General features: G+C 46.4%; 1 protein-coding gene across 6 annotated transcripts in view; it reads left to right on the forward strand.

Annotated features, from left to right (window-relative positions):
- Pdgfra (platelet derived growth factor receptor alpha) overlaps nt 1-18,562 on the forward strand; it is a 47,630-nt gene that overhangs the window by 15,181 nt on the left and 13,887 nt on the right. For 5 of the 6 annotated variants that reach the window (XM_028858340.2, XM_028858124.2, XM_028858260.2 and 2 more), the window contains exons 4-16: nt 793-1,053; nt 1,959-2,089; nt 4,889-5,060; nt 5,148-5,337; nt 7,560-7,675; nt 9,405-9,531; nt 10,866-11,059; nt 11,801-11,895; nt 13,033-13,165; nt 15,228-15,332; nt 16,059-16,169; nt 16,407-16,560; nt 17,691-17,857. In XM_028858340.2, coding sequence (XP_028714173.1) covers nt 793-1,053; nt 1,959-2,089; nt 4,889-5,060; nt 5,148-5,337; nt 7,560-7,675; nt 9,405-9,531; nt 10,866-11,059; nt 11,801-11,895; nt 13,033-13,165; nt 15,228-15,332; nt 16,059-16,169; nt 16,407-16,560; nt 17,691-17,857 — 1,956 coding nt within the window. Of the gene's footprint in view, nt 1-792; nt 1,054-1,958; nt 2,090-4,888; nt 5,061-5,147; nt 5,338-7,559; nt 7,676-9,404; nt 9,532-10,865; nt 11,060-11,800; nt 11,896-13,032; nt 13,166-15,227; nt 15,333-16,058; nt 16,170-16,406; nt 16,561-17,690; nt 18,240-18,562 lie in introns of those variants that run through there. The other variant, XM_037209101.1, reaches the window with a different exon arrangement.

The raw sequence follows: 18,562 nt of genomic DNA on the forward strand, positions 1-18,562 counted from the left end.
GGCTGGCCTCGAACTCACAGAGATCCGCCTGCCTCTGCCTCCTGAGTGCTGGGATTAAAGGCATGCGCCACCACCGCCCGACTGGCCGTAGGGGTTTCTAAGAGTAGTTCATAAGAGAAGAGTTACGGCTGGAAGTAGACACCTATAATCTATCACTAAAAGAGTTGAGCCAGGAGGACCGATCGTGAGTGCATGGTCACTAAGGGCACCCTGCATCATTTACCATGTTCCAGTCCAGACTGGGAAACACAGCAAGACCTTACATCGAACAAAACCAACCACAACAAGAATACACAATACTAGATACATATATAAATAAATGGAAGAAACAAGGATTATAATTGATGTCTTAATCTTCAAAATTTTGATTTGGCTTCCTGGATGGTATTTCTAATTATCATTGTTGTTATTTAGTTGTTGCTGCTTGATTTTAAAGTTACTTTCTGCTTGTCACAATAACTGATGTTGGCGGTATGACTCTTGGATATATGTTCAGAGGTAGCATTCATACCTAGCAATAATGATAATAATAATAATAATAATAATAATAATAATAATTTCAAACCTAGCAAGAATAATGCCAGACTGGGGGTGTAATTCAGTGCAGAGCACTTGTCTAGCATGTGTGAGCCTCTGAGCTGTTTCTCTAGCACACCAACACAATAAATAATAATAATAATAACAATAACAACAACGATGATGATAATATCATTTGGGATACCTTTTCTGTATATGTGTGTAAAAACGAAATGAAACCCTAATAGATTCTTCTTTCTCTCCTTAAAATCACAGACCCAGACATGGCCTTTGTGCCTCTAGGGATGACAGATTCTTTAGTCATCGTGGAAGAAGACGATTCCGCCATCATACCTTGTCGCACCACAGACCCGGAGACTCAAGTGACCTTGCACAGTAATGGGAGGCTGGTGCTGGCCTCTTATGACAGCAGGCAGGGCTTCAACGGGACCTTCAGTGTGGGGCCATACATCTGTGAGGCCACCGTCAAAGGAAGGACGTTCAAGACCGGCGAATTTAACGTTTATGCTTTGAAAGGTACTTCCACCTCTTTCAATGAGAGCCACGGGCGAACAATTAAAGGCTTTTTAATTTGATTGTAGGCACTGGCAGTGGAGACCTGGTTCTGGTCTAGGAATTCAAGATTCTTTTTTCATTATACAATGTGCTTGACCTCTGTGGCTGTAATAACACAGGCTTAAAAACCACCACAGGCTGAACTTGCTTATACGTGTAAGATTGCATGCTCCATGAAAAATCCCACAAGGAATCCTTTCTTGCATAAGCCTCTTACTATTGATTCACATTCTTGACTACCCAGCCTTAAGAAACAAACATACACCCCAGGGGGTTGGAGACCTAGATTCATTGCAGTAACTTAAGAACGAAGTGATTTCAGTTTTGAAGGAAGGCTGTAGTTAAAGAGGCTGAACTTCCTCCCTTTGATGTGAGGGGTTAGTCAGACTGGCAAAGTCTATATCACACGCTGGCGGCTGGAGTGGAAGATTTTTAGGGAGGACTTTACGTGGACATGGGGCAGAAGCAAGAACATGTCACTTGCCTCTTGTTACAAAATTATTTTGTGCTGGGCTTTGGGGAGGCGCTAAGGATAACTGAGGAGCGGAGAAGAGAAGTGGCAGCTGGGAGCCCAGAGCCTTAAGGTGGCCTGAAAGAATACAACCATAGCTAACCCAAATGCCCAGGCACATGATGTTCTGGTTCAAAGAGATTCATTCTTCTTATTGTTAATATTTTGTATTTCTCTGTTATAACTACTTCCCAAGTTGGATAGCACCAAACGGCAAGGCTTCTTGGACTTTCCAGCTTTTGTCTTGATCACACTAGTTTGCACACGATTCTTCATCATTTTAAATGAACCTGACTCAGCTCCACGTTTACTCAGATCCTAACTGCACTGCATTTCCTTTGTCCTCTCGTTACAGCAACGTCAGACCTGAATCTGGAGATGGAAGCGCGTCAAACTGTGTATAAATCAGGGGAAACGATCGTGGTGACCTGTGCTGTCTTTAACAATGAGGTGGTTGACCTTCAGTGGACCTACCCTGGAGAAGTGGTAGGTGCCCCCCCCCCCCCCCCCCCCCCCCCCCCCCGGGTATGGAGCACACAGAGCCAGCACCACAGGACTTGAAATGCTCACATGCCAGTGGTGTTTCTCACCCATGGGCACACCCCAGGCTTCAGCTTTCCATCCAGACAATGGGCACACGACTCCAAGGCCTTTGCTTTTTCTCAGTCGGGGAGAGTTTGAAATGATGTAAAGAAAGGGGCCAGAGTGTTCACAATGCACAAAGACTCCCCTGGAGACGTCAGAAACAAGCAGGGAAGTTCTGTGGCTATCACACAACACTGAAAACATTAGACAAGCAGGAAGTGCCTGGCTTGTAAATATTTGCCCATGGTAGAGGTAGTCATGCATCTTCGTTCTCTTGACTCACACGCCTTGGGGTTTTGAGCCATCTGATCGTGTCACTAGGCATTTAGGTCCTCATGGTCTGTAGTCATCAAGTTGTGTGGCAGCACACCAAAACGTATTCCTTCCGTCTAACTGGAACTCTCTATAAAGTCTCATTCATTCTGATGGCTGAAGTGAGACTATCAGAGATGTGCACGAAGAGTATGGAAATCTAATGCAGAAACGGTGTTTAATAATGTGGATGGGGGCCGGGTGATGGTGGCGCACGCTTTTAATCCCAGCATTCGGGAGGCAGAGCCAGGAGGATCTCTGTGAGTTCAAGGCCAGCCTGGTCTACAGAGTGAGATCCAGGACAGGCACCAAAACTACACAGAGAAACCCTGTCTCAAAAATTCAAAAAAAAAAATGTGGATGGAGGCCTCATAGGGAACAAAGTATACACATACAATTATATACAGGGAACAAACCCACATGTCAGTTACACATACCACAGAAGTATTTTTCTTTTCTCCCTACTCTTGAGTTGTACGTTTCTGTCCCCTGGTCTTACTGTCATCGGACAACTTTGCCCTCTGCTGGCCATTTCTCTCCCAAGCTTTGGCTGGCTCTCCTTGCCTCCCGACTGTTCTTTTACATTTGTATTCATTATTGGCGCATGTGTGAGGTGGTGTCCTTGTTGCCGCATGGGTGTGGACATCAGAGGACTCTGTTTTTTTGGAGTCAGTTCTCTCCTTCCATCTTTAAATGGGTTCCAGGGCTTGAGGTCAGGTTTTCAGGCTTGCAGGACAAGGGCCCTCGCCCACTGAGCCGTCCTGCCCAGCCAAGTTGGATGTTCTTAAATTAGGCGTTATCAACTACGTGCATTGAGGAACACTCACCGTCTAGTATGGTCACACACTCCTGGCACGATAAATGATTTGACACTTTTTTTCTTCATTCTAGATTGCTTTAAATCCTTAAAACAAAAATTCTTTTCACTTACAAGAGGCAGATAATTTTTTTTGTTTGTTTGTTTTTTCGAGACATGGTTTTTCTGTGTAGCTTTGGAGCATTTCTTGGAACTCACTCTGTATCCCAGGCTGGCCTTGAATTCACACACAGAGATCTGCCTGCCTCTGCCCGCTAAGTGCTGGGATTAAAGGCGTGCACCACCACTGTCCTGCCTGAGGCAGGTAATTCTTAAGCAGAAACACAAGATATTTGTCCCACAAATACATAAAATGCTTAAACACATTTTTTTTTTCCGCAAAAGTATTGAAAGTTTCTTTTTGAAACTTTGTAAAAATGTGGTGGGAGACACAGGGAAACCCGCTTCTCAGAGCAGCACCGTTTTCAGATTCCAGACAGATAGATCCTTTCGAAATTTTCATGCATAGATAAATATTTATAATTAATAAGTATCATTCTTTCAACACAGTCTGTTTTATCCGTCCTCCCCCCAAGTGGGTCGTATGGACAGTTTACACAGATCACTGACTATCCTATTTATTTATTTATTTATTTTTTATTAAAAAATGTGTTGCAATATCGGTGACTGAACCCAGAGTCTCATATGTGCTGAGCACACGATCCATTGCTGAGCCACTGCCCCAGCCCAGTGTTTTAATGTCTATCTGTCTTTTGGTTTTCTGGGGGGCTTACTCTATAGTCCAGGCTGACCTAGAACGTGCTATGTAGCTCAAGCTCGCCTCAGCCCCAGGGGAACAGTCTTGCTTCAGCCTCCGCGTGCTGGGTGAGAGCCGTCAGCACGACATCCACCTTTAATATCATTTTAAAGCATGACTTTTTTTTTTTTTTTAAAGGATCTAGATTTGGGGTTACATTCACTTTTTATTACCATATATGACCTATATATAATTATGGATATTTCATGACAGCATTTTCATCCACACCTTTGATTATGGCCATCCACCCTTAACTCTCCTCTCTTGCCCCTCCCATCCTAGCTGACACCCTTCTTCTTTCAAGCTAGTCCCTGTCCCTCTCTCACGCCTTTTGGCCACGTGTCTGGGCCCCACTTAGCTTAATTAGAGTTGTTTCTAGAAGGGTGGGCAGAGGGCCACTGGCAGGAATGGGTCACTTACCCGTGGCTACGTCATTGAAGAAAATGTCTCTCCTGGCAACCACTGACGGCTTCCAGGTCCCCAGCGGGGCGTGGGCCCTTGTTGGCTCCTCCCCTTCCGCATTCTTGTTTTTATGTCTATTCTTCAGGTTTTATATTTTAGAGCAGCTTTAGGCTCTCAGCAAAATTGCAAAGTACAGCATAATCCCTGCTCCCACCCATACTTGCCCTCCCAATTGCCAAGTCTCCTGCGGAGTGTGCATCGATTAGAACTGATGAGTCCTTACTAGGGCTCAATCTGGAAGGAACTATTCAAACATTAGTGTTTTTTTGTTTTTTTTTTTTTTTGTTTTTTTTTTTTTTTTTTGCTACTGCAGAGAAACAAAGGCATCACCATGTTGGAGGAGATCAAACTCCCATCCATCAAACTGGTGTACACTTTGACAGTCCCCAAGGCCACGGTCAAAGACAGTGGCGATTATGAATGTGCTGCCCGCCAGGCCACTAAGGAGGTCAAAGAAATGAAGAAAGTCACCATCTCCGTCCACGGTACTATTTCCTTAAATGTCAGTCCTTCATGGTACTTGGGATCCACATGCAGCGATTATCATGTAACGGGAACTCTTGCTCACACAGAGAAAGGTTTCGTTGAGATCAAACCCACCTTCGGCCAGCTGGAATCTGTCAACCTGCATCAGGTCAGAGAGTTCGTGGTGGAGGTGCAGGCCTACCCTACTCCCAGGATATCCTGGCTGAAGGACAACTTGACTCTGATTGAGAATCTCACCGAGATCACCACGGACGTGCAGAAGAGCCAGGAGACAAGGTAAAGTAACCCTTCAAAGATGGCTTGCATCACTCGCGTCTTCTGAGAAAGAGGTTGATCGACGCCTGAGCACCCAGAGCAAACGTCAGCCCACCAGGTGTAGCACCCGGGCTGAGACGTGTTTACAGTCCCATTTTAATCACACTTTAGCGATAACGCTGCAGCCTGGCAAAAAATATGTTGATAAGTTAAGGCAAAATGGAAAGAAAGGACTAAAAAGTCTGTCTTCCCATGAAAGACTGCATACTGGATCTAGCTAAAAGTGAAGGAAAGATGGGGGAATCGGATGTGCTTGGACTCAATAGAATCCTTGATGGTCATCAGATTCCAACAGACATGTATATGAACGAACGGGTTCGACTTGTGAGGTAATTTACATGTAGACCTACCTGCAGCAAAATGCCACCATCTGGAGTGCATCTGCGCCAGGGCAGGGCGTCACTGACAATGAGTGGAGTCAGTCTGATTGAGTTCCAGTCAGTGAGTCACGTGGATCCTGACCCTGGTGACGTGGCAGGTTCTCTCATCTCTTACCGGTACCACTTTCCCTTGCTCCTGGTGCTGTGCATCAACCCTGGGTCTCTCCTGTCCCTTGCATGCTAGGCAAGGCCTCTCCCACTGGGCACCCTGATTTCTCTTGCAGTTTCCAGTTATGAGTGGAATCCAGGAGTCAGAGGGCACAATTTCTGTTTGTTTGAGACAGGATCTGTAGCCTAAGCTGACCTTACACTCTCAACAATCCTCCTGCCTCACAGCCTTTAGGATTATAGGTGTGAACCACTGTATCATTTGAAATAGTTATCGTTATGCTTCTTCTTATTATTATTATTAGTTTTCCGGGGACAGGATCTTGCTATATAGCATTCCTGGCCTCACACTCACAGTGACCCTCATGCTCCAGCTTGCAAGCGCTGGGAGATACAGGGTCATCCTGGCACAGCTGACATTACACTTATGTCCGAGGCAGAATTCCAGGCTGTAAGAAATAGCATTGGCAAGGCAGGCTCGTCAAGGGAGCGGCACAGGAAAGCTGCTTGCTAATGTGATTTGAGAATCCTTCAGCGCTAAGTCTCTTCATCCCTGGGTGGGCCAGGCAGTACAAGGTGAGCGGAGTACCTGGCTTCACGGAGGTTAAGAAAACCAATGAACCCACTGACTTTCTAAACAAGTGTAGGCTATGACTGTCCTGCATCATCTGGCCATCCACAGCTGGGTGTGCAGAGGTGGCCTCTAAGGAAAGCCAGGCCTGAAGCCAAGCCAGTGGTGGCCAGGGAGGGAAGCCTAACATAGCCTGCTTTTCTACAGGTCCTGCACTTGCAGGGTAGTTTGGAGCCCGTGACATGCTTTCCCACACATTTAATATTATCTAATGAATTCTCAGAATGAGTGCTCTGTGTGCACAGTTATTATATTTTATATGTAAGGAAATGGAGGCGTAGAAAGTCCAATAATTTCTACAATTTTGTTCCATCCCCGCTGTTTTTATGTATTTAGATGTTATAATGACAGCTAAATGTGAAAATGCTATATTTACACACACACACACACACACACACACACACACACACACACACACACACACACACACACACACACACACACACACACACAAACACACACACAGGAGGCACACATACGTGCATGCAAATGCAGACAAACACACCTGTAAGTTAGAGGACAATTTTGGGGACCCCAGTGTCTTGTACCTTGTTGAAGCGGGGTCTCTCTTGTTTCTGCCATTGTGCTGAGTATCCTAAGCTGGCTGTCTGGAGAGCTTTGGGGCGATTCTCCTGTCTCCTCCCATCTCACAGTGGGAGTGCTGGGCTGTAGATGGGTACCTCTGCACCTGACTTTTTATGTGGCTTCTGGGGATCGAACTCAAGCCAGCAGGCTTGAGCAGCAAGCAGTTTTACCAACCGAGCCATCTTAAGTGTCTTCATTTAAAGAGGCTGCGCTTATTTTCATTTAGAAATGAGGTCTTGCCAGAATCGGTAGCTCCTGGAGATGGCTTATCTCAAAACACTTGGCTTTTTATTGTGTCTCTGAGTGAGACTTTCAGTGTGTGGAAGCTAGGGCAAGAATTCTAGAAAAGACATTGACCTTATAACAAGAAAAAGAGACTCCCCCCCCCCAAAAAAAATTTCAATCAAAGACTGTAATTGCTCGAACAATTGGTGTTTATTTGGCTACTGCTCGTTAGAATAAAATTCTCTTCTCTTAAGGTATCAAAGCAAATTAAAGCTGATCCGGGCTAAGGAAGAGGACAGCGGCCACTATACCATTGTAGTTCAAAACGACGACGACGTGAAGAGTTACACGTTTGAGCTGTCAACGCTAGGTATGTAGAAGTCATGGAAAGGTCATGCGTTCTCAGTGAATGGCTGACCATCAGAGACAGCTTGGCTCTGCTCTTCATAGCCTTGGAGGAAAAGCAAGAGCTTAGGTAGCCGCAGGGACCGGATGGACATGCACATGTCAGGGGCCTCGCTGTCACGCCTGCAAATTTGGGTTCAGTTTGAGCATTTCTAATCCCAAAGTCCAAAATGCTCTGAAACCTGAGACATTGTTTTTATCAAGGAAGGGGACAAGATAGGGTCTAAGTATGTAGCCCAGGCTAGCCTTGAAATAGTAATACTCCCTCCTCAGCCTCCAGAGTGCTAAGACTCCAGACACGTGCCTCCACATATGACTTAAAATCTGAAACTTTTTGAGTGTTCACATGTTGTCACATGTGGAAAATCTTGACCTGACATCTTGTGACAGGTCAGAAAATATTCAGGCATATAAAAATATTGCATAAAATTACTACCTGGCTGTGTGCATAAGGTGTGTATGAAGGTATAAATGAATTACATACATAGGCCGAGTCTTTCCCTAAGACATCTCATTAGGACTCAACTTCTGAAAAGGTCTGAAATCTAAAACACTTTTGGAGAAAAAACTGTTCTGAGGAAAAATTTTAGATTACAGTATGTACTTTTTAGTTTAAATTTTTATTCAGTTTAGTTTTTTTATATTTATTTTTTAAATATTTATTTAGTTTAAATTATTATTTTCTTTAAAGTATGTAAAAGTCAATTAAAGATGTATATTTTCTGGCTTATTATTATTACTTGATGATGGAATCCCATCTTTTAACACAGATCAAGGGGCCGGAAAGATAGCTCACAGGCTAAGAGCTCCTGCTGCTCTTGCAGAAGACCGAGGGTCGGGTCCCAGCACCCACATGGTGGCTCACAACCATCCCTAACTCCAGTTCCAGGGGGTCCAGGATCCTCTTGTGGCCTCCATAGGCACCAAACACGCATGTGCCGCACATACATGCATTCTGGCAAAACACTTGCCTGTCTCTAATGTATTTGACTACAAATTGGCAAACGGGTCTTTAAAATCTAGTCATGCCCCTAGGATGCATTTGGGTGAAGGATGCTTTTTTTCAGATCCCAAGTGCAGAGCTAATTGGAGTGTCCTCCTCGCCTTCCACGCTGAAGGACCACAGGCCCTTTTCCCTCCCTCGGTCCAGATCTAAACCATCCAGGCACAAAGGCCCCCAGACACTGAAGTCACTATTAACTGAGTGGGTCTGTTGAAGCTGGAGTGTTCCTTCCTTCCTTCCTTCCTTCCTTCCTTCCTTCCTTCCTTCCTTCCTTCCTTCCTTCCTTCCTTCCTTCCTCCCTCCCTCCCTCCCTCCCTCCCTCCCTCCCTCCTCCCTCCCTCCCTCCCTCCCTCCCTCCCTCTCTCTCTCTCTCTCTCTCTTTCTTTCTTTTAAAAGATTTATTATTTATTATGTATACAGCATGTATGACTGCAGGCCAGAAGAGGGCGCCAGATCTCATTACAGATGGTTGTGAGCCACCATGTGGTTGCTGGGAACTGAACTCAGGACCTCAGAAAGAGCAGTCAGTGCTCTTAACCTCTGAGCCATCTCTCCAGCCCCTGGAGTGTTTCTTTCTGTCTCACACAACCGGAGGACCATTTCTGAACTCGTGGGAACGTTCCTTGGAGGGATGTCCCACCATGGCCAGGGACAAGAATGGCTCAGCTCTGACTTCTCCCTTCCTCTGCAGTTCCCGCATCCATCCTGGAGCTCGTGGATGACCACCATGGCTCTGGCGGGGGACAGACTGTGAGATGCACAGCCGAAGGCACACCTCTTCCGGACATCGAGTGGATGATCTGCAAGGATATCAAGAAGTATGGAAACCAGATGTTCCCTATTCTTGTGTGGTCAGAATGTTTCCTTCATGACATCAAGGACCTTGAGTGCATTTCATGTCTTTGGTTGACCCCTTTTATATTCGTGATTCTTCTCAGCCCGAGGCTCATATTACTCACAAACTATACCATGGAGTTCTGAAAGTGGATTCCATCTCCTGGTGTGTGTGTGTGTGTGTGTGTGTGTGTGTGTGTGTGTGTGTGTGTGTGATGTGTGTGTGTATGCACAAGCACGCATGCATGTGTGTGTGTTTCACAGGATCTTTATTTTTCCCTTTTATTACCATTGTTTTTCTATTTCTCTTTTAAAACTGTCTCTAATGTGAAGACAAGAAGAATTTTAAGAACCACTGTCGTTCAAGGATTTTTTAACTGCACCAGCCTATATTTTTAGCTCAGTTCTATTTATGAGACAAGGTCTCACTATGCAGCCCAGTTTGACCTCAAACATAAAATCCTCTTGCTTTGCCCTCCCCAAGTTTTGGGGTTACAGGTGTGCACCCCTGGCCAGCTCACATCTCTGATTTGGTCAACTTTGTTTTGGTGGCCAGACTGGCATAGGAGCAGAAGTAAAAACAGTGTCCACATGACCGCTCACAGCCACTGGTTCTTTGGAGGCCAGAAGTGGGCATTGGATCTCCTGAAGCTGGAGTAGCAGGTGGTTGTGAGCTTCCCAGTGGGGGTGTGCTGGGAACCAAACCTGGGTCCTCTACAAGAGCAGCACCTGCTCTTCCGTGCTGGGGCGTCTCTCCAGTCCCTCCTCCCCCTTAATAAATGGGCTCCTGAAATGTGTGTTCACACTTATCCCCATGGCAACCAGCTGTGTGCAGAATGCGTTCAGTGCGTCTTTGCTGAAGGCTGAGCTTTCTGCTCTTCCCCTCCCCCAGGGCTGTGGGGCGACTCAGGTGCTGGAACCTCTAGGTCTAATAACTTAATCCAGAAGACTACGGTAGCCGTAGGTACCCCTCAGAAGCTCTCCCTGGGGCTGGTGGTGAGGAGAGAGGGTGTTTTCGAAGGACTGAGAAATTGGGATTATTAAACAAGTTTGATATTATCTTCAGTTTGCTCATAGGTTCAAGATTTTGGATTGGTAGTTGTATTTTTTTTTTTTAAATTTATCTGCCTCCTTCACAAACTTAGTTATCAGTGTGAGCAGGTGCAAGAGAATTTTAATGTGAGTGAATATGCATGATAAGATGAGAAAGCTAACCTGTGGCAACCCCCAAATGCGTGCAAGGTCACCAATGCGGAACGGCCCCCGGTCGTTGTGACCCACAGTAATCAGACCTCCGTTTGTGTCATGTTCTCTTTAGATGTAACAACGACACTTCATGGACAACCTTGGCCAGCAATGTCTCCAACATCATCACCGAGTTCCATCGCCGAGGCAGGAGCACCGTGGAGGGACGAGTGTCCTTTGCCAAAGTGGAAGAGACCATGGCGGTTCGGTGCCTGGCAAAGAATGACCTTGGCGTTGGGAACCGAGAGCTGAAGCTGGTGGCCCCCAGTGAGTGTCTCAGTAGGCAGGACAACTCCAAGTCACCAGCCAAACCCTGTCTTCCTCAGGTGGGATGCGGAATCCCAGACAGGGGTCACATGGTCATGAAGGTCCCAAGACACAAATTCAGCCCTGTCTGCACTTGAAGCACACTGGTCTTGCGGTCAGGCCCTTTCATTTGCATCCCCAGACCCAGCTGCATTTGCAGTGACTGTGGACACTTTCGTTTGTCAAATGTGTATAGCTACTAAGTCTTGTTGGTTTGACCATTGGTGTTCGGGATGGGAAACGAGGAGGAAGCATCTTTTGTCTCTGGCTCCTTAGAACAGCTGAGTTGAGTTGAGATCTTCCCAACAAACAAACAAAGGGAAGAACGGAGCCCAAAGATGGGAGCCAAAGGCAAAATGCCACCCCAAAAAGCTCTACCCTGAAGTTGATGCGGTGGTTGTCCCTGCAAATGAAATCGCTCCCAACTCATTCCCAGTCTTCCCTGTCCCTGTTCAAATTGTCCAAAAGGGGATCCTGGGAGAATCTTTGGGAAATGTGTTTTGCCCCAGGGAAGAATCACATCTCATTCAGGGGTACAAGTATTGGAGAGATGGCACTGGCCACCCCCAAAGTGAGCTGGGGAGCCTGGACACTTACCCGCCAGCAGTAAGACAGGCCCAGTCAGGCTCACACACTTCCTTTCTACTCTCTGCCCCCAATAACGGGGGGAATTCTCCACCGCGCCTCTCTCTTGTCCCCCAGCCCTGCGTTCTGAGCTCACGGTGGCGGCCGCGGTGCTGGTGCTGTTGGTGATCGTCATCGTCTCTCTCATTGTCCTGGTTGTCATTTGGAAGCAGGTGAGTCTTCGCAGCCATTAGAACCAGAACGGCTGCCTCTTTCAGTGTTTGGTCCAGAGAAGGGGCTCAGTAGTTACATGTGTGGTGGACTGTGTTAGGTACAGGTGTGGTGGACTGTGTTAGGTACATGTGTGGTGGGCTGTGTTAGGTACAGGTGTGGTGGACTGTGTTAGGTACATGTGTGGTGGGCTGTGTTAGGTACAGGTGTGGTGGGCTGTGTTAGGTACAGGTGTGGTGGACTGTGTTAGATACATGTGTGGTGGGCTGTGTTAGATACAGGTGTGGTGAGCTGTGTTAGGTACAGGTGTGGTGGGCTGTGTTAGGTACATGTGTGGTGGGCTGTGTTAGGTACATGTGTGGTGGACTGTGTTAGGTACATGTGTGGTGGACTGTGTTAGGTATATGTGTGGTGGGCTGTGTTAGGTACAGGTGTGGTGGGCTGTGTTAGGTACAGATGTGGTGGACTGTGTTAGATACATATATGGTGGATTGTGTAAGGTACATGTGTGGTGGGCTGTGTTAGGTACATGTGTGGTGGGCTGTGTTAGGTATATGTGTGGTGGGCTGTGTTAGGTACAGGTGTGGTAGACTGTTAGATACATGTGTGGTGGACTGTGTTAAGTACATGTGTTGTAGATGACTTTGTTGCATACATGTGTGGTGGACTGTGTTAGGTACATGTGTGGTGGACTGTGTTAGTTATATGTGTGATGGGCTGTGTTAGGTACATGTGTGGTGGACTGTGTTAGGTACATGTGTGGTGGACTGTGTTAAGTACATGTGTGGTAGATGACTTTGTTGCATACATGTGTGGTGGACTGTGTTAGGTACATGTGTGGTGGACTGTGTTAGTTATATGTGTGGTGGGCTGTGTTAGGTACATTGTGGTGGATTGTGTTAGGTACATGTGTGGTGGACTGTGTTAGTTATATGTGTGGTGGGCTGTGTTAGGTACATTGTGGTGGATTGTGTTAGGTACATGTGTGGTGGACTGTGTTAGGTACAGATGTGGTGGACTGTGTTAGGTACATGTGTGGAGAATCGTGTCCTTCCTGGGTCCAGTCACTTTGCTTCCACAGTGAAGCTTGGGTGCCTTGAGACTGGTAATTCACCAGTTACCTGCCCTGGTCATTACAGAAACCACGCTATGAAATTCGCTGGAGGGTCATTGAGTCTATCAGCCCTGATGGACATGAGTATATTTATGTGGATCCGATGCAGCTGCCTTATGACTCCAGATGGGAATTCCCGAGGGATGGACTGGTGCTTGGTAAGTTCCTGAGAGGGCAGCCTCCCAGGACCCAGTGCCACCTGCATGGCTTTGCTAGTTATAGGCCTGGGGAAGAACCGGGGGCTTGAACTCTGCCTGGTAGGAAATTTGCTCACAGAGCTGGATGCGGTGGTTTACACTCTTCACCTCAGCACTGGGGAGGCTAAAGAAGGAGGAGGACTGTGAGTTCAAGGCCAGCCTGGGCTACACAGACATCTTGAGCATGAGCTCATTAGGCCTGAGAAGGGGAAGTCAAGGTGGAGAATCTGTCTAGCCTAGGTGAGGCCCCAGATTCTATCCCCAGAACTGAAAAAGGGTGGAGTTAACCGGGCATGGCAGTGTATGCTTATAGTTTTGGACTAAGGAGGTGGAGGCAGAAAAATCATGAGTTCGGTGTCATCCTGAGCTACATAGTGGGTTTCAGGCCAGCCTGAGCTACATGAGACCCTATATCGACATACCAAAAGGAAAGACACTCGTAATTGTATTATTGGAAAGATTTTGGCCTGGCAAAGATACCATGTTGGAAAATGAAATGAACTTCTGTGACTAAAAAGGACTAGCTGAGAAGTGAGATAACTCAGTGTGTTATAATCTATTCTGAGGGTTAATAAAATACTTCTTTATATATATGCAATGTAGGATGTAAAAATACATGCTGGTGTTGTGGTGCATGCCTGTAATCCCAGTGAGGCAGGAGGATTGGGAATTTATGGTTATCCTTAGCTACATAGAGAGTTAGAAACCAGCCTGAGCTACATGAGATCCTATCTCAACCCCCCCCCCAAATAATCCCCTCCTATCTACATAACACACACACACACACACACACACACACACTTTAAAACAAAACATAATAATCAAGACAGTTTGTCACACATTTCAAAGATGTCAATCCTGGCTTGGGACCTAAAAATGAAGTCCCGAAGAGGTGTTTTTTTTTTGTTTTTTTTTTTTTTTTTTTTTTTTTTTTTTTTTTTTTTGTGTGTGTGTGTGTGTGTGTGTGTGTGTGTGTTTAAATCACATTCTAAATGAATAAAAACCAGACCAAGGCAAAAAGAGTTAGACCTACAGGTTCTGTCACAATCAAAGGGCTCACCAGATTCAAATGCAGTCTTTTATTATTTGTCTGTCCCACTCCAAAGTACAGCGGAGCTCAGATCTCACAGAGTCACTTCAACTGTAAGCAAGCCAGGCTGCCTCGCTTATACCTGGGCTTCTTTATTATATTTCCACCACTGTTTCCCAAAAAGGGATGCAGAGTTTAGAGAAGTTAAAAATAATAATATTGGGTGGTGAGGGCTGTCCATCACTTTGTCCTTGTCTTCTTGGGCAAGTCCAGCTCCCTGGAGGAACATCACCTTCCCAGGCGCGGATGCCGGAGGGACAGACTGGAAGAGAGGGCATGTCCACTCTTGGTGTTATTTTCTGCCTGGACTGCCCATGGTCGCACTGGCTTCCTGAAAATGCACCCCCCCCCCATCACGGTCTCTTTAAGGGTGGAGACAACCGCTTTGATTTTTTTTTGGTCTCCCTACACAAAGAAGGGCTGTGCTGGCGGCACACAGCCTCTGGTCCAGGGACCTTCCTCCACCACGAAGGAGACTAGTCCAAGTCTTCACTTGTGCGTTCCTCAGAATCAGTGGCATTTGGAACACTGGAGATTTCCAGTGGTTAAGGATTTGTTAATGCAAAGGTTGCCTCTGTCTGCATGAGAAAAACAGAAGGCTAGAGAAACAGGGGGTTTGGGCAGAAGCCATGGCGACAAGTGCCCAGGAGCCCGGGGCCTGGCGGGAGCCCATGTTCACACCAGGGATGGCTGAGCTCTCCTCTCTCTCCTCCGTGTTTTCCTTTCCAGTGCAAATGTTATTTGACAAAAGCAATTGCACTAATTTCCTTCCCCGTGGGCTCAATTCTTTTTCTGACATGATGACTTGGAGGAATAATTAGGCTTACTCAATACAGGAAAAACTCCCACCCAGCTGTACACCCTTGCGCCCTGGCCTCTGCCGGTAAAGCCGAGGAGCCTGGAGCTGGCGTTGATGGCTCTCTTTGCCCACAGGTCGGATCTTGGGATCTGGTGCCTTCGGGAAAGTGGTTGAAGGCACGGCCTACGGATTAAGCCGGTCCCAGCCTGTCATGAAGGTGGCTGTGAAGATGCTTAAACGTGAGTGTTTCCTCCCAGGGATGCTTTGGACATGGAAATACTAAGTGACTTCATAGTAAATTGACTATTGCGTTGTGATTCTTCAGATTGTAAGTTTTATGCGGATTTAGGTTTTTGTTTTTTTTTCTCTCATGTCGGTTTTGTTTTTGTTTTTGTTTGTTTGTTTGTTTTTTGCTCTCATCCCTCATTGTGAAAAAGCAGATGTTTTCACTTCTGGTGACTTCTTTTTTTTTTTTTTTTAAGTCTTAAAGACTATGGGGCTGGGAAACTGTCCCGATGTGTAAAGTGCTTACTGTGAAAACATGATGACGGGAAGTGGGGGTGTGCTCCCATGAACCAACACTGCAGGGAGGCAGGAAGAGACAGGTGGACCCTGGGAGCTCACTGCGGGCCAGCTTGGTCAGCCGGCATGGAAAGCTCTCAATTCAGTGAGAGACCCTGTCTCAAAACATACAATGGGGAAAGAGTTGAAGAAGAAGAAGATATCCTGATGTCCACCTCTGGCCTCCATGTGTAGTTGTATAAGCAAGGTCACACACACACACACACACACACACACACACACACACACACAATCATTCGAGTCTAGACTAAGGAAGCCATCTAGGACTCTTCTTTTAGACTCTTGGTAAACCAATATTATTATTGACTCGCAGTGATAGATGTCTTTGTCTGAGAACCGGGGTGGGTAGTTCAGTTGAACTGAAATCTTTCTTACTTCAACAGCCACAGCGAGATCCAGTGAAAAACAAGCCCTCATGTCTGAGCTGAAGATAATGACCCACCTGGGACCACACTTGAACATTGTGAACTTGCTGGGAGCCTGCACCAAGTCAGGTAGCCTCCCTGACCTGGAGGGAGGGCGTGTTTGGGAATACTCATGGTCCTGGAACTTTGATCCAGTCTCAGGCACACATGCCTCTCTCTGTGCGCTAAACATGCCTCATGGGTATAAAGCTCACGAGTGGAGCCCCCTGGTGGCCTTGGCTTTTTTCCAAAGTTCGCTGGTTCTGAGCATTACGACTTCTTTTTGTCGCCCGTTTTTTATACCTGGGTGCATTTGGGTCCCCACAGGTCCCATTTACATCATCACTGAGTACTGCTTCCATGGAGACTTGGTCAACTATCTGCATAAGAATAGAGACAGCTTCATGAGCCGTCACCCAGAGAAGCCAAAGAAAGAGCTGGACATCTTCGGACTGAATCCTGCTGATGACAGTACAAGGAGGTAAGTGTGAAGGGAGCCCGTTTGTCAGATTGGCAAAACGCCTGTCCCGACAGGTTCCAGGCCTGCGGATTCCGGGCCAGCACCGGAGGCCACAAGGCTTGCGGCCCACCCAGCCATCCATGCCAGTGTGGATGGATACATAGCTGCAGGTGTTTGGGACTAGGTCATTCCATGGGGAGGCTGTACTGACAGGTCTGAGTGACAGTGGGAGCTGGGCGCCTCCTGAAAGCCAGTCTCTTCTTCGTATGTGATTCCTCAGGACGCGTCAATGCTGCTCTGGCCAGGGATGTCTAGATCTGTGCCTTGCAAGGAGCTGTTGGAGGGTCTGTAGGTTTGATCTCTTGTTCCTTGCTGAACCTGGGCCAGTGATATTCATTTGTCTCTGCGGCTAAAACTTCCAGGTGGCTGTAAAGAGTATGGATGTGAGGTTCCGTAAGATCAGCAAGTCCGAGGACCTCCCTTGCTATTAAAATACCTAATGAGCTTTGAATGGGTGCATGGAGTCGTAGGAACTGTTTGTTGGAGCCACATGGCCAACATGGCTACTTAACCGACAGAGGGCAACAGTGAATTGTCCTTACTGTCATGAACTTTTCAACTCTTTGTGTACCAGACTCAGAGTATTTTGTGTGTTTCTGGGAATGTAGCTCTCAATTTCCCCGCGGCTCTTGGGGATGTCTCTGTTACTTCTGAGGGTGTGTAGAGGGGTGACATTGAGGGCAGAGGAGTGAAACGTGAAGAATCATGGCAGCCACCATCTGTGGACCCCAGATGACCCTGTAGTATTTTTCCCGTCAATGTGGATCGTATTCATTTTACGCTCTTTAGAGAAGTGTTTGCTTCCTCCCGGATGGGCATATTCCTTCCACACCAGAAGCATCCTTCCTTCTCAGTACGCCTGGGTTTGAGATGATCCATCCATTTGTGACTGATTAATGGGTCATCTGTCTGCCTGGACCACCCCGTACAGTGTGCACATGGGGACTGTTTATGCTCATCCCTGAGACCTTGATACCTCCCGCAGTTAATAGCACACTGTAGGTACCCAAATTAGCAAGTTATCTACTGAGTGACCAAATTAGAGGCCACTCGGGGTGAAACGTCTTTGTCTTTTTTTTTTTTTTTTTCAGTTATGTGATTTTATCTTTTGAAAACAATGGTGACTACATGGACATGAAGCAAGCTGATACCACACAGTATGTCCCCATGCTTGAAAGGAAAGAAGTCTCTAAGTACTCCGACATCCAGAGATCGCTGTATGATCGGCCCGCCTCCTATAAGAAGAAATCTATGCTAGGTAAAAGCGCCCATGCTCATTCTGGCAAATACGATCTTTCTGTGGTTTGACGGGATACTCAGAGGATGGGAAACGGGGATGAGGGGTACATCTGTCAGACTGTGTGATCCCTAAGTGCAGGCCTGTTCAGCTGGGCCTGGATGTCTTTTGTAGATCTGTGGTCTGTGAGTGAGAAGAGTCCAGACAGGATTAGTGATGGAGATGAATGATATATTGCTTGCCTAGTATGTTCACAGTTCATGCTCCGGCACTGGAAAAAAAAAAAAAAGAGCATATAATATTGTAACAATAAAAATAGAGAATAAAGACAGACCTAATGTAATCCATTTCTCAAACTTTAAATGTTGTTGCTTTAAATAAATAATTCATTCTGCTATAATGATCTTTTCTTGTTAACATGTCTTTTGTTAAAAAATTAAAGTGGTGATAATTGGTGTTTTTTTTTTTTCCCCCCATGGCCAAACTGAAAGTTGGCAATCTTACATTGTTTCCTCATGATTTTTTTCTGTGTGCGTGATAATCCTCGCTTTTCATTTTCCTAACATACAAATTTGGGGTAGTAACTGGAGAGTAGACAGTTTGAGGTTACAGTTTCTGACAAGTGTTTCTGTTGACTTTTGTTTGAAAGCATGCCCTGCTGCTTTGAAAACAGAAGCGTCTGTGGTGGGGATGAATTCATTTGTCAGCTCCAGGGGGCCACGTGGT

Source organism: Peromyscus leucopus, chromosome 10 (assembly GCF_004664715.2).
Source record: "Peromyscus leucopus breed LL Stock chromosome 10, UCI_PerLeu_2.1, whole genome shotgun sequence".
Taxonomy (NCBI): domain Eukaryota; kingdom Metazoa; phylum Chordata; class Mammalia; order Rodentia; family Cricetidae; genus Peromyscus; species Peromyscus leucopus.